This window comes from Rutidosis leptorrhynchoides, chromosome 1 (genome assembly GCF_046630445.1).
Source record: "Rutidosis leptorrhynchoides isolate AG116_Rl617_1_P2 chromosome 1, CSIRO_AGI_Rlap_v1, whole genome shotgun sequence".
NCBI lineage: Eukaryota > Viridiplantae > Streptophyta > Magnoliopsida > Asterales > Asteraceae > Rutidosis > Rutidosis leptorrhynchoides.
In genome coordinates this window covers 57,384,370-57,398,410 of record NC_092333.1, presented here as the reverse complement: position 1 = coordinate 57,398,410, position 14,041 = coordinate 57,384,370, and the positions used below count along the sequence as shown (strand labels likewise).

Here is a 14,041-nt window from a genome sequence, read left to right as displayed (position 1 = left end):
TATTATAATTGCAATCTCTTTGGGATGTAATTGTAATTATTTGTTATCCATATTTTGGCAAGTTTCCACATTGAATGACTTATTTGCCCATAATTACGTTTGGACATAAATTGTTGAGATTCTTATAATTATCTTATTCACTGTTCATAAAGTATGAATCTTTTTTTGTATAGTATTGTCCTTGATGCTTACTTATGTGGTTTAAAGAACTAGGATTTGCGACTTTGCGTTAACAGTTGTCTTTTGTTTTTTTTTTTGTTTTTTTTGTTTTTTTGTTTTTTTTTATTATTGTAATTGCAGCCGTTTGATTGGGCGAGGAAGACATTCTTTGAGAAACCAGAGCCAGAAAACTAAAATAGAGGTGTGAAATCCATCTCCAAAGGCTCAAAAATTGATTTTGCCTTCATCTGTTTACTGGTTTTGATTTGAATAATAATGTAAAACAGGAGATTGATATTTCGTGGTTTATTCTAGTTAGAAAAGATATACCATGCTTTTTGTGTTCATATTGTTGACAGCCTATTGCTTGTGCTAATTTGCATCAGAGGGATGTGAATATAACAGCATTTGGTCTTTCTCAAATTTTAATCATAATAGAAGGATTTTAAGTATTTTCTACACCTAATTTTCATTTGTGTGATTATAAACCTCACAATGTCTTGATGAACCTCAACACTGGAACACAAGTGAAAACTTGTGTAATTTTCACAATGCAGAGTATTTGAAACTAATGCAGAAAATTTTTGAAAACATAAAAATCATGCTGATTCTTATGTTTGGTGATAAGAGCAAAAAGAAAAGGGATTTGGTGATCTACATTTAGAGCATTCTCATCCATTTGCCATTGTCATTCGTCATCAATAATACCAATGGCATTCCATAGCCATTGGTGTGTTATCCATCACCTCGTCATCCTTCATGTTATCAAATAGCATATTCCATCACGGAGTCCATCCTTATCCTTGTTTAAATCAGTTGTACATTGTGTTGTAATAATGTATCGTGCTCAAATTAATTAATTTAGTGGTTGAGGAAGGTTGTCATGAATGGTATTGATCTATTCATTAGTGATGAGGAGGAAATGTCTAATGTGACAGTCGAATGACATGGTTGGAATGGTCTTAGAGTATGTTATATTTTCACACTTAGAATTTGACGTTCGCTATAATTGTGAATTAAGTATGCGATGAATTAATAAAATTTAGTGCCGAAAACATTAAAGTACTTTTCACTTGCATATAATACATTCACCTCTCCTCACTCCAATTTTACGTCTAGTTGCGCACAAACTTTTTTACAGTCAATAAATTAGTAGTAGAGCATCTTCAAGATACTCTAAAGTTTAAACAACTTAATGACTGTTAGTAAATCTCTTAAACATGATTAGAAAGTTACACAACCAATTAAATCCGACTTTTTTGAATCTCGAGTGATCTACTGGTACAATACATTTGAGTATTTGACCCTTTAATCTTTCTTTTTGAATATATAAATTGAGATTGTCCTTTCAAAACTCTCGAACGATCATTTTCTTTTTTCCTCCCATTTTAGTCAGCGATAGACAAATTATTATTAGAAAAAGCACTTTCACTTGATATTCCATCATATACTTTTGCTCTTTTTCAATCATATTCTATTCTATTCTATTTGATTAAATATCAATTTTTTTAATGGAAAAAAAAACACACACTATTAGATTAGATAATACTTTTTTTTTAACGACCAGATTAGTTGGTTAGACACACTCACACGTTATGAGGAAACCCACTCTCGAATCTCCGAAGGAGAATCGATTTTATCTGCGACCCCACGCACCCAGAAGATGACGTAGGTACCCGTCAGCATTTGTGGGAAAAACTCGCCCCCCCAAAGAATTGAACCTGCGCCAGAAGCGAGGCCTATCCCGGGAGGTGGCCATCCGGGCTAACACCGGATGGTTAGATTAGATAATACTCTATATGATCTAATTCCTTTACAAAATTATGTAATTGACAAATTCCCTTATTACCTTATATATTTATATATCTTTAGTAAAAGAGTTATTTTTTATTTAACCGTATCGAACACTATTTACAAGAGTAAAATGATTTTTATAATTAATTATGTACATTCATATGTCCTATTTGAAAAGGTCACTTTACTTGTTTTGACCTTTTTTAAATAATGAAATAGTATTAGATTGATAAATAATATAGTAAATGAATATTGTTAATACTATATCATTAATGAATAATCAATGTTTTAATTGTTAAAACTATATCCTTTATGAAATACAATATTTTATTTTAATTGGGATGAAAAAATTTCAATAAAAATTTTAGAATTTTATTTTATTTATATATCATTTGAGAACTTGTTTATTATTCAATGATGAAAAGCAATTAAAATGAGTGGGAGAAATAGTAGAACGCCGCAGTTGAAACCAATTGCTTGATTCATTTTCCTTCATTCATATTCTTCACTAATACTACTTTAGGTTCTATTTCATCCTAGCCAAATCTTTCATCAAGCAAGGTAACTGGAAATCAAATCAATCAAATCAAATATATTCATTTTAATCATCAATTTCTTCACTTTTCTATTAGAATCATAATACTCTCAACTGCAATAATCTATAATCAATTGATTATTATAATTGTATTGCACCTCTTAATTAGTATCAACGAAAATGTCTCCGTTTGAAACCAAATCAGTCTTTGCGCTAGTACAATAAAGCTCTAGCAAGTTCATTTAGGTATTATTATTATTAAGCAAAATTAAAGTTTATCTAACTACTAGAAACCAAGTTGGATTTTACCTGCAAATACGTTACATTGATCTATTTTATCAAGACTTGTAAATATGTTTTGCATAGTTTATGATTTTGACTTTAACTAGAGAGTCAACTCTAATGATAGTATCTGTTTGCTTAATGATATTATATCAACCCTATGATATATTCTAGTCCTTGCATTTTCCCCCTTTTTGTTTATCTGTACTAATATTGCATAGGATCGTAAATTCGAAAACCGTGTTAAGATCATGCTAAGCAGTGTTGAGATCATGCTAAATAGTGCACACTGCTGCTCTTCTAGAAGGTTATAAATTCTTTACCGTGTTTGTGGAAACAAAAGAATGTAAATATGTTCATTTTCCGGTAGTCCGATTGATTTAGTGTCGGGAATTGGGTTAATTATTACTAGTAAAGAATAAAGATGCTGCTGATAATAGTTCATGTGTTACTTTTTCTCTATATGTCAAACTTTTGAGTTAGTTTTTAATATATGTGATTAAATTAATGATGTGATAATAGGAGAAATGGGGAGTGTACATGAAGGCAAACTTAGGTTTTGTATAGACAGAGGAGGCACGTTCACTGATGTGTATGCTGAAATTCCTGGCCAATCTGAAGGAAAAGTGATGAAATTGTTATCCGTCGATCCGTCTAACTACGAAGATGCACCGGTCGAAGGAATCAGAAGAATTTTAGAGGAGTTTACCCGGAATAAAATCCCAAGAACTTCGAAACTGCCTACCGATAACATTGAATGGATTCGAATGGGAACAACTGTTGCAACAAATGCACTTTTGGAGAGAAAAGGGGAGAGAATTGCATTGTGTGTCACTCGTGGATTTAAAGATTTACTGCAGATTGGGAATCAAGCTCGCCCAAATATTTTTGATCTTACTGTGTTAAAGCCTTCGAATTTGTATCAAGAGGTTATAGAAGTTGATGAAAGGATCGAACTTGTTCTTGAAGATGAGAAAATGGGTTTGGAACTGGGTGACCCAAATGTGGTTACGGGTATTTCAGGTGAGCGGGTTCGGGTAGTGAAGGCTGTTGATGAAGAAACTTTGAGACCGTTACTTAACGATCTATTGAAGAAAGGGATTAAGTGTTTAGCAGTTGTGTTAATGCATTCTTATACATATCCAGATCATGAACATGCTGTTCATAAGTTAGCTGTGAGCATGGGGTTCAAGCATGTTTCGTTATCGTCTTCTTTGACTCCTATGGTTCGAGCCGTTCCTAGAGGTTTGACCGCTAGTGTGGATGCATATTTGACTCCGGTTATTAAAGAATACTTATCAGGGTTCATTTCTAAGTTTGATAATAATCTTGGAAAGGTGAATGTTCTCTTTATGCAATCAGACGGTGGTTTAGCTCCCGAAAGTCGTTTCTCAGGCCATAAAGCGGTCTTGTCGGGTCCCGCAGGCGGGGTCGTCGGCTACTCTCAGACCCTTTTCGGGCTAGAGACTGAAAAACCCTTAATTGGGTTCGATATGGGTGGGACCTCTACTGATGTCAGCAGATATGCAGGTAGTTATGAACAAGTTCTTGAAACACAAATAGCTGGGGCTATAATCCAAGCACCCCAGTTGGATATTAACACTGTAGCTGCTGGTGGTGGTTCAAAGCTGAAGTTTCAGTTTGGTGCATTTCGGGTTGGGCCCGAATCCGTAGGTGCACATCCGGGCCCGGTCTGTTACCGTAAAGGAGGTGAGCTGGCGGTCACGGATGCTAATCTTGTGTTGGGTTATGTCATTCCTGATTACTTTCCGTCTATATTCGGTCCTCATGAAGATCAACCTTTGGATATTACTAAAACTCGAGAAGAGTTTGAGAAACTTGCAAAACAAATTAATTATTATAGAAAAAGTCAAGACCCAACATCGAATGAAATGTCGGTGGAAGAGATTGCACAAGGGTTTGTTAATGTAGCCAATGAGACGATGTGTCGACCTATTCGTCAGTTAACAGAAATGAAAGGCCACGAAACCAAAAATCATGCTCTTGCCTGCTTTGGAGGTGCGGGCCCACAACACGCTTGTGCCATTGCACGTTCATTGGGTATGAATGAAGTTTTAGTGCATAGATTTTGTGGGATTTTAAGTGCATATGGGATGGGATTAGCAGATGTTATTGAAGAAGCACAAGAACCGTATTTTGCTACTTACAGTCCCGAATCTGTTCTTGAAGCTTCACGTAGAGAAGCTTTGTTACTAAAATCAGTTAAACAAAAACTTACAGATCAAGGGTTCAGTGAAAGTAATATTGTAACTGAATCATATTTAAATTTGAGGTATGAAGGAACCGATACAGCTATAATGGTTAAAGGATCAGGCAACGATTTTGCGGATGAATTCGTGAAGCTATTTCAACAAGAATATGGATTTAAGCTCAAAAACAGAAATATTTTAATATGTGATGTACGAGTTCGTGGTATTGGAGTTACAAATATTCTAAAACCAAGAGTAACCGAAAGTTCTTCAGGTACACCTAAAGCTCAACGGGAGTATAAAGTCTACTTTGAAAATAAATGGCACAGTACTCCTCTTTATAAACTTGAAGATTTGGGATATGGTCATGTAATTATCGGGCCTGCAGTTATCATGAATGGTAACAGTACGGTTATAGTTGAACCTAAGTGTAAAGCTATAATTACCAAATATGGAAACATAAAGATTGAAATTGAGTCAAATTCGGTCAATGTTGAAGTGTCGGAAAAGGTTGCAGACGTTGTGCAGTTATCTATATTTAACCATAGGTTCATGGGTATAGCTGAACAAATGGGTCGAACGTTACAGAGGACTTCCATATCGACAAATATCAAAGAAAGGCTTGACTTTTCGTGTGCCCTTTTTGACCCAGATGGCGGTTTAGTCGCTAATGCCCCGCACGTTCCAGTCCACTTAGGAGCCATGTCTAGCACGGTCCAATGGCAGCTTGAATATTGGGGCCAGAATTTGAATGAAGGCGATGTATTGGTGACCAATCATCCGTGTTCTGGTGGTAGTCATTTACCTGATATAACTGTAATTACACCCGTTTTTGATAATGGTAAACTCGTCTTTTTTGTTGCTAGTAGAGGCCATCATGCGGAAATAGGTGGAATTACACCTGGAAGTATGCCTCCGTTTTCAAAATCCATATTTGAGGAAGGTGCTGCTATTAAAGCATTCAAATTAGTTGAAAAGGGAATCTTTCAAGAAGATGGAATTACAAAACTTCTTAAGTTCCCTAGTTGTGATGAGTCAGCATCTATCAAGATTCCTGGTACACGCAGGCTTCAAGATAATCTTTCAGATCTTCATGCACAAATAGCTGCAAATCAAAGAGGGATTGTTCTTATTAAAGAGCTTATTGAACACTATGGTTTGAAAACAGTTCAAGCTTACATGGTTTATGTTCAGAAAAACGCAGAAGAAGCCGTTAGAGAAATGCTAAAGTCAATGCCCGAAAAAGTTTCTGTTAATTCTGTTAGTTCTGGTGATTCGATTACTATTGAAGAAAAAGATTACATGGATGATGGTTCTTCAATTCACTTAAAACTCACAATCAATTACAAAAAAGGCGAAGCCTTTTTTGACTTTTCCGGAACTACCCCTGAAGTTTATGGAAATTGGAATTCACCAGAAGCAGTAACAAAAGCTGCTGTTATATACTGTCTTCGATGTTTAGTCGATGTCGATATTCCATTAAACCAAGGTTGTTTAGCACCCGTTAAAATCTTTATACCTCCGGGATCATTTTTATCTCCTAGTGATAAAGCTGCAGTTGTAGGAGGTAACGTTTTAACATCACAAAGAATCACAGATGTTGTTTTAATGGCATTTCAAGCGTGCGCTTGTTCACAAGGTTGTATGAATAATCTTACTTTTGGTGATGATACTTTCGGTTACTATGAGACGATTGCAGGCGGAAGTGGGGCGGGTCCCACATGGGATGGGACTAGTGGGGTCCAGTGTCACATGACTAATACTCGTATGACTGATCCAGAGATATTTGAGCAGAGGTATCCGGTTATTTTGCATAGGTTTGGGTTGAGGGAGGGAAGTGGCGGTAGTGGGGTCCATAAAGGCGGTGATGGGGTGGTTAGGGAGATAGAGTTTAGGCAGCCGGTGGTGATGAGTATACTCTCGGAGAGACGGGTTCATGCACCAAGAGGGCTTAATGGTGGAAAAGATGGGGCCCGCGGGGTTAATTATTTAGTCAAAAAAGATAAACGCCGTGTGTATCTTGGAGGTAAAAATACTATTGAAGTGGAAGCAGGTGAAATTCTTGAAATTCTTACTCCTGGTGGCGGCGGATGGGGTTCCGTTTGAGTGTTCCATCAAGATCTTGATGAAGAAGATGGCTTCAACTTCAATTAATAATGTAAGAAAATGTATGATTTTTTTGTATATTCTTTGACAAAATGGATGTTGTTATTAACTGGATTTGTTTGATATTATACTGAAACTTCACTTTGTGATTCATTGATGACGGTTGATATGCAGGTTGAATCTGAAAGTTTGTAGGTTTATACAGCAGAATCAGAGGTGAATGTTTCTATGGTAACGAGTTTATATGTCGATGCTTGTTGATTGCGACGGCATCATGTACCTATCGGAATAAATGGCAGTATTTCGCCTTGTTTTCTTCAGTCATGTTAAAAAGAGACATTTGCTTCTTTGTTGATGTATAGACAAATTTATCTGGATGATATTATTACATATGATGGTGAGCAACTGAATCGTTTTTCGAGCTCGAATAAATTTCTCTTCATTGTGTTTTTGCTACTGGTTTTTATTTTGATTTGATTCTGAAATACTAGCTGATTATTGTTCAAGTCTGATAGTTACACATTTGATGGCCAAATAGCTTGATTCAAATAGTAGTTTAACACTTGATCATTTACCGCTAAATAATACGCAGATTTCTCTTCGATATTGTTATTTGATTACTCCGTATTTTATAGGTGTTAACTTGCAAAAAAGAAATAAATAAGCAATACAAGTACACTGTAAAAGTGTTACAGTACTAGGAAACGCGTTTAAACTAGGACTTTTTTGCTCCGTTGGTCCTTCAATTATACACGAAATTGCAATCCGAGTCCTTCAAGTTTTTTTTTTTTTTTTTTTTGGATTTTCGAGTCCTTAAAATTGCAAAATTTTACAATCCGAGTCCCACAACAAAGTAAGATTAAAGTCATAAGAAACGGAAACTAATGTATCGGCTACACTAAGTATTACAACAAACAAGTGGTAATTGAGAGAATGTCGACCACCACCGCAACTAACCGAAACCAACACTCTGGGTGCCGCAAAGCTTCACAAACATAAAACCAAAAAAGTTCGTTTTTTCTTAAAAACTGGTTCTAGAATACATCAAAAGCCTTCAAAAGTACCGGCTACATTAACTGTCACCGCCACTTGTGTGACTTTTACTTGAGGCAAATAAATTTCGAACTAAACATTATTACAAGCTAGGAGAGTGTGGAGTGCACACTTGTTTAAGCTAACTAGAGTCAAGAAATTGAAAAGTTATGTTAGTTAGTTGGTATATTTTTTTTTTGCCAAAAGACACAACTTTTCATTAACTAGTGTCACTTTTCATTGAATGATTTAACTGTTCGTGGTCCTTTTCATCAAAATGTGTGATAATTCATGGACACATTTTCGTCAAAGTGTACAACCATTCATACTCTATATATATAGAGTTTCGACTCAAATTCAAATGATGGAAAGATGAACAATTCATATACATAAAAATTTTGTTTTGTTCTTGATCCCACTTTAAATTTTAATTGTCTATATTAAAGTTGACGTCATTGTTTTATATTAAATAAAAATTCTTCTCGCGTATTGCGATAGTGTTTACATAATTCAAAGTTTATAATAGTCGGATTTTGAATGATTAACCAATAATAGTGTTTTGGGAATAGTATCATGCTAAATATTAATAAAAAATTTCAACTTCACTAAAAAACTAGTTAAAGAATCCGTAAATTCACGAGTTTGTTAAAAGAAAATATAATAACTATAACTATTGAAACATTTGTTGTGCTCTTGAACCATTTAATTCCCATAGAGTATCATTCATTCGATTCACCGTTCCTTCTTGCTAACTCGTCTTTATCGTTCAACAACTTGCCCAATTCATCTTCAATATTTCTACCTACAAAAGAAAAGGAAAGAGTCACCTAGAACAAAACGGAATCGTAAGTTCAAAAAAGATATACAAAAAAGCGAAGTAGAAAACCGAATCGTAAGTTCAACCCATTTAAGGTGGAAATTTGAACCCACTAATGATGTATATCTACATAAGAACATCTATAACTAAATCATAAGTTCAACCACCAAACCATATGCTTAAAATCATAAGTGTTTCCAATTTCTTCTTGCTGTTGTCTGAACATTACATATTTGTGGAAATGTGTTCTACTATGGCATGAATAACATAATTTTGATGCCAGTAAATGTATATGTACATTTTATGTTTATATATGTACATAAAAATTTAGTCATAAAACATATATATAAATAATAACTTTAAGTTACATACATCAACTTAAAGTTTCATAAAACAACCTAAAGTTGCATACATCAACCTATGGTAAATCTGAAACCAATATTGACGAAGCATATAAATTATAAATATATAACTAACTTTAAATTGAATACCTCAACCTTCGGTGGATACATGAAACTGAACTTGCACCATGCCCATAAAGTGATCTCGAGTTACAACTTATAACATCTCAACCATTTAAAATTTCAAATCTTCTCCAGTATTGTTGAAGGTGTCAAAATCTACCCATTGCAAATAAAAAGTCAACCTAATATCGCAAAATTAACTGTGTTTATGTATGATTGTTCAAACGCTCAAACTAACAGCGACATTCTATCAATGAGTGTAGATTTAGAAAAAAAATATGTTAAAAGCATTATAGTAACACTTTATTAATTACATAGCTAACAACTAATTATACATAAGCAAGCATTCCAATTTACATGAAAAGTTAGTTGATATTGTGGTCCATGTCATCATGAACTTTACTATGAGTATGATTGACTAATATAGCCACTAAGACAATGTCCAATTCAATCAAAGTTCACCTAAAATTTACAAACTGTTAATTAGGAACTTTAAGTTTTTCACAGTAAACAAACAATAAATGAACTCTATTTTCACTCATAAAAGAAATTGACAAACAGACTCAAGCCTAATTGTAAACTAAAGTCTTTGGCGGAGGAGATCTTCGGGTTTTCGTCGGGGTTCCCACGTTTGGTATTTTCATTACTTCAGGATTGTTCTTTTAATGCGGTAATGATTTTCCAGATGGCGAAGCATTGTTGTGGATAGGGAGAGATGTGTTCGGTGTACTCATCATCTCAGATTCTATTTGTGATTGATTTGGGATTGGTATTTCTCTGGGTTGAGTGAACTCAGGTGGTGCGTGACTGGAGTTGGCCATGGTGCCAATTATGTACTTTTTCAAACAGAGTATATATTTTGAGTCCCACCGGGTGTACCAATTATTTGTACAATTCTTAGCGGGCTTTATCGAAGAGATAAAATATGCCAACATCCGGTCACGGAGAGGGTTAAATATGAGTAATGTAGGGGTGAATTTCTCTTCGTTGGCGATTCCCCGAAGGTAGCGAGTGTGTGAACCGCTTTACGCCACCGAAAGAGGGTTGAGAGTGTGATGATATGAACTCTGGTCCATTGTGTGTTTATGTTTTCGTTTAGCCTTCCTATTTATAGGAGAGTTTTTTCTTCCTTCAAGACTACTAGTTCCTAGGTAATTTGGAGGTATTAGTTAAATTTCCTCTTTGTCTTCTTAAACCATGAAAGCTATGTTGTCTCCTTTCCTTCTTTGTTTGGGCCGCCGGACTAGTAGTAGTAGGCTACTGTTCTCTTGACTTCACTCTATTCGAGATTCGGTGCGTGGTTTTTGATGCCACCGCTCCGCCAAGATATGCCTTCGTTCCCTTTCTTCGTAAACTACTTCGTACTTTTACTTCGTGAGGGTGGGGTACGCTATCACAAATCATAGTGAACGTTACTCTCTACATGTCTGTCCCTAAAAACCTTTTAGTTTTCTCACTTCGGAATTAGATAAAACTCCTACCAAATATTCAATATCTGTTGAACCGGCTAGATAATCAAAGACTTCTCGAACCCCTATTGTCAGATTCGTGAATCTTTAAATACGATCATATGTCAACTTACTAATAGTAACCTTTAGAAAATGCGAGTAATATATAAGATAGCTAGGCTCAACACTACAAATGATAAAAACATTTTGTGATCGTGGTTGGTTAGTATCGTAATCTGATTCTTAGTTACCCGATTAGTCAAATCGTTACCATTTGACCAATCTATAAACACAGTTATAAACTTTGTGATCAGACATCTTATTTAAAGAATCATTGTTGGGTTAAAATTAAGGGGTTTTCGCCCATTGCTAGAGATTACGACAAAGGTTCCGAGATTGATAAGGAGTATGTGATGTGTTGGGTATAGAGAAAATGTTCGTTCTCATAAGGTTTTTAATCTTTCATGTAATTTTATTTGCGTGTGATTTCAAATTCGGCAAAGAATAGGCCGTCTAAGGTTAGGTTAACACGGATGTTAAGTTAGTTGTTTTTGGTTTTAAAGCTAGCAGAAAGAAGAAGGCAAAGTCTTTAGTGGATGTCGAGTCGTTCTCATTTAAAGATCAACCTTTCGACGACGGTTTACCTTTTGTATAGGCGGATGCAGATTGCGAGCGCACGGATTTTTTGTTCTATTCTCATTCAAGCAAAGCAATTCGCTCCTCTAAAGTGGAAGGCAAATTCGTCAAGCCTATCTCAAAAGATTTGATATAATAATGCCAAAGTGGAGAATTTTCGCAATGTGTATGGATAAAAATAATGTTTGGTGATGTCGGCTCGTCGGGCTTTTAGTATTGCGGTTTGGTTATTTGGTTTACGTCTCCTTGGTTTCGTTTTGTTTTTTAGGATGGTTCGGATTTTGTTGTTTTGATTGGCTCATGTTTTTGTTTTCTTGGGTTTGTAGCAAGTTTTTTGGTTTTGTTGTGTGTTTCTTATATTGTTTTGTTTAATTTATTTTATTTTTTTATGAATATTGTCTTTTTATAATATAGAAAAAGGTAGAAGGTTTTTCTCTGTTCGTGCTACCCTGAATGACGAGTAATTTGACCTCATACTCTGATGTACACAGCTCAACATGATTAATCTCTGGCTAATTTTAACCCATCTTGACAACCACTATATGTTCATCCTAAATATGATTCGAACATGAGACCTCTTACAAGGAACTCATAACTCTATATAATAAAATAATGGCCTAGAGTGTAAAATTCAAGGCTTATAATTAAATTGGTTAATTTCTTTCGTTCATATAGTTATAAGAGTTATTGGATATGGCAAGCTGTTGTTTGGGTTACATGCTACTACATTTGGATTCATCGGAATGATTGCATTTTTAACTCTACAAAAGCTAATCCCCCTAAGACGCTCTCGGATATTCAAAGCAAAAGCTACGAATGGATTAGCTCTCGTTGGAAAAAAGGCTCATTGGATTGGCTCAAGTGGATTTCACACCCCCGTTGGTTTGATGCATGTCATACGAAGCTTGGTATCGGTTAAAGGTAGGATTTTTATGCCGGATCCTTACGGTCTATACACGGTCAAGGTCTAAGTGGTTGTTCGGTTCGGATGCTTTGTCACCGCCTGTTTCGGTACTGTGTTCTAATCGTCAACCGGCTTGAAGTATCAAGTTGATCCCCCGTGTAGAAACCGGAAGATGAAGGCTTTTTCCTACCGTTTTAACCTATACTCATTATATTCATTCCCATCGAGCTGCTGTTGCTTTGTTAATCTGTCTCCTGTTTAGTTCGTATATGACATATGATTATAGTTTCGAGCCTAGTTTATGCGTAGCGGTAGTTTTCAGGTTGAGCTTTTTAGCTCGCTCAGTTTGTACTCTTTTCTCCTTTTTTATATAATATAATGTTTGTTGGCTTAAAAAAAAAAATTGGAGATGGATCAAATTTGGACTTATAACGTTCTCGTTGGGCTCACGTATTATTATTATGGCTACTGATATTTTTAACATAAAATTTATGTAATAGATCTACTACTAAAAACATACATTAATAAATTATTTTGTACAACATGTTAATACATGGGTTTGATGGATCTATCAATTTTTATATTGCAAATATAATTATCCGTTCTAATATTGATGATACTCGAGTGTGGTTGCTAAAATCTAAGGTTTAGCAACTTGGTAAATTAAACGAATTCTTACCCAATAATTGAACAATTACCTAATATTGATTATGAAAGGTCTTGAAAATATAGTATTTAACGGAATGTATCGACAAAGTTACACTTGTATTTAAAATTAGAAAAACAATTTTTTAACTTGGAATAATTGTCCAAAATATCATGGGCTCGGTAATGCAACAAAACGAAGAGGGTCCAGTTAGGAATTAAATTTGAGACCTCCTTGTGTTTTTCCTAGATTAAATTTGAGACATCGTTGTGTTTTTCTAAATAATACGAAAAAACAAAAATGAATCAATCGTGTACTTCAATAATTCAATTATTTGCATATGTTTTCGAGATGATAGATAATGATTATTAAGGAGGTTGCTAAGGGTGTGTTCGACGCACAAGTTGGTAAGAGTTTATGAAAATTTATAATAACCTTTTTTTTTTTTTTTATAGAAAAGATCAAGAGAAACTTTTATTAATAACCGGATAAAAGATACAATAAGGCATAAGCCGTTAACCTGACTATATCTATAGTTCTATACAATGGATACATGAAACACTCGAAAATGAATACAAAAAGGCCACGATAAATTATAGGAAAAACACTCAAACTCCTAAGCATTGCTTATGCGTGGGACAACTTGTAAAACAAGCCGAGGAATACGAGAAACCGCAGTACCGAAACTCGATGACAAAGCAGCCCCTGCATCACTCACTTAGCCCAATACATATGCTAGCCCAAGAGAAGAGTGGAAAAAACCTACAATTAGCCTATACCATCCTTAGGTTTCGGGTTAAAATCGAAAGCCGAAGGGTTGGAAAGCCAAGAGTGCCAATCAAGCGTGATGTTTTTGCCTCGACAATTTATCCATTCGAACCATTTAGCTTGGATATCCGCGGAGATTTTCGGAATGCAAAGAGTGTTGTTACCGAAAACATGATCGTTACGGTTTTTCCAAATAAAGTAACAAGTGACCCAAACTATAGCTTGCCAAATTTGAGAGCC

General features: G+C 35.0%; 1 protein-coding gene across 2 annotated transcripts; it reads left to right on the top strand.

The window, feature by feature from the left end:
* The first annotated feature begins 3,296 nt into the window (after nucleotides 1-3,296).
* Nucleotides 3,297-7,560, top strand: LOC139886446 (5-oxoprolinase 1). Of its 2 annotated transcripts, none has more exons than XM_071870268.1 (2): nucleotides 3,297-7,138; nucleotides 7,261-7,560. In XM_071870268.1, the coding sequence occupies exon 1, from the start codon at nucleotides 3,298-3,300 to the stop codon at nucleotides 7,084-7,086; it is 3,789 nt and encodes a 1,262-aa protein (XP_071726369.1). In that variant the 5' UTR covers nucleotide 3,297; the 3' UTR covers nucleotides 7,087-7,138; nucleotides 7,261-7,560. The 2 variants fall into 2 exon arrangements, with proteins under 2 accessions (XP_071726369.1, XP_071726370.1); XM_071870269.1 differs by having other exon boundaries at nucleotides 3,297-7,148.
* The last annotated feature ends 6,481 nt before the right edge of the window (nucleotides 7,561-14,041 follow it).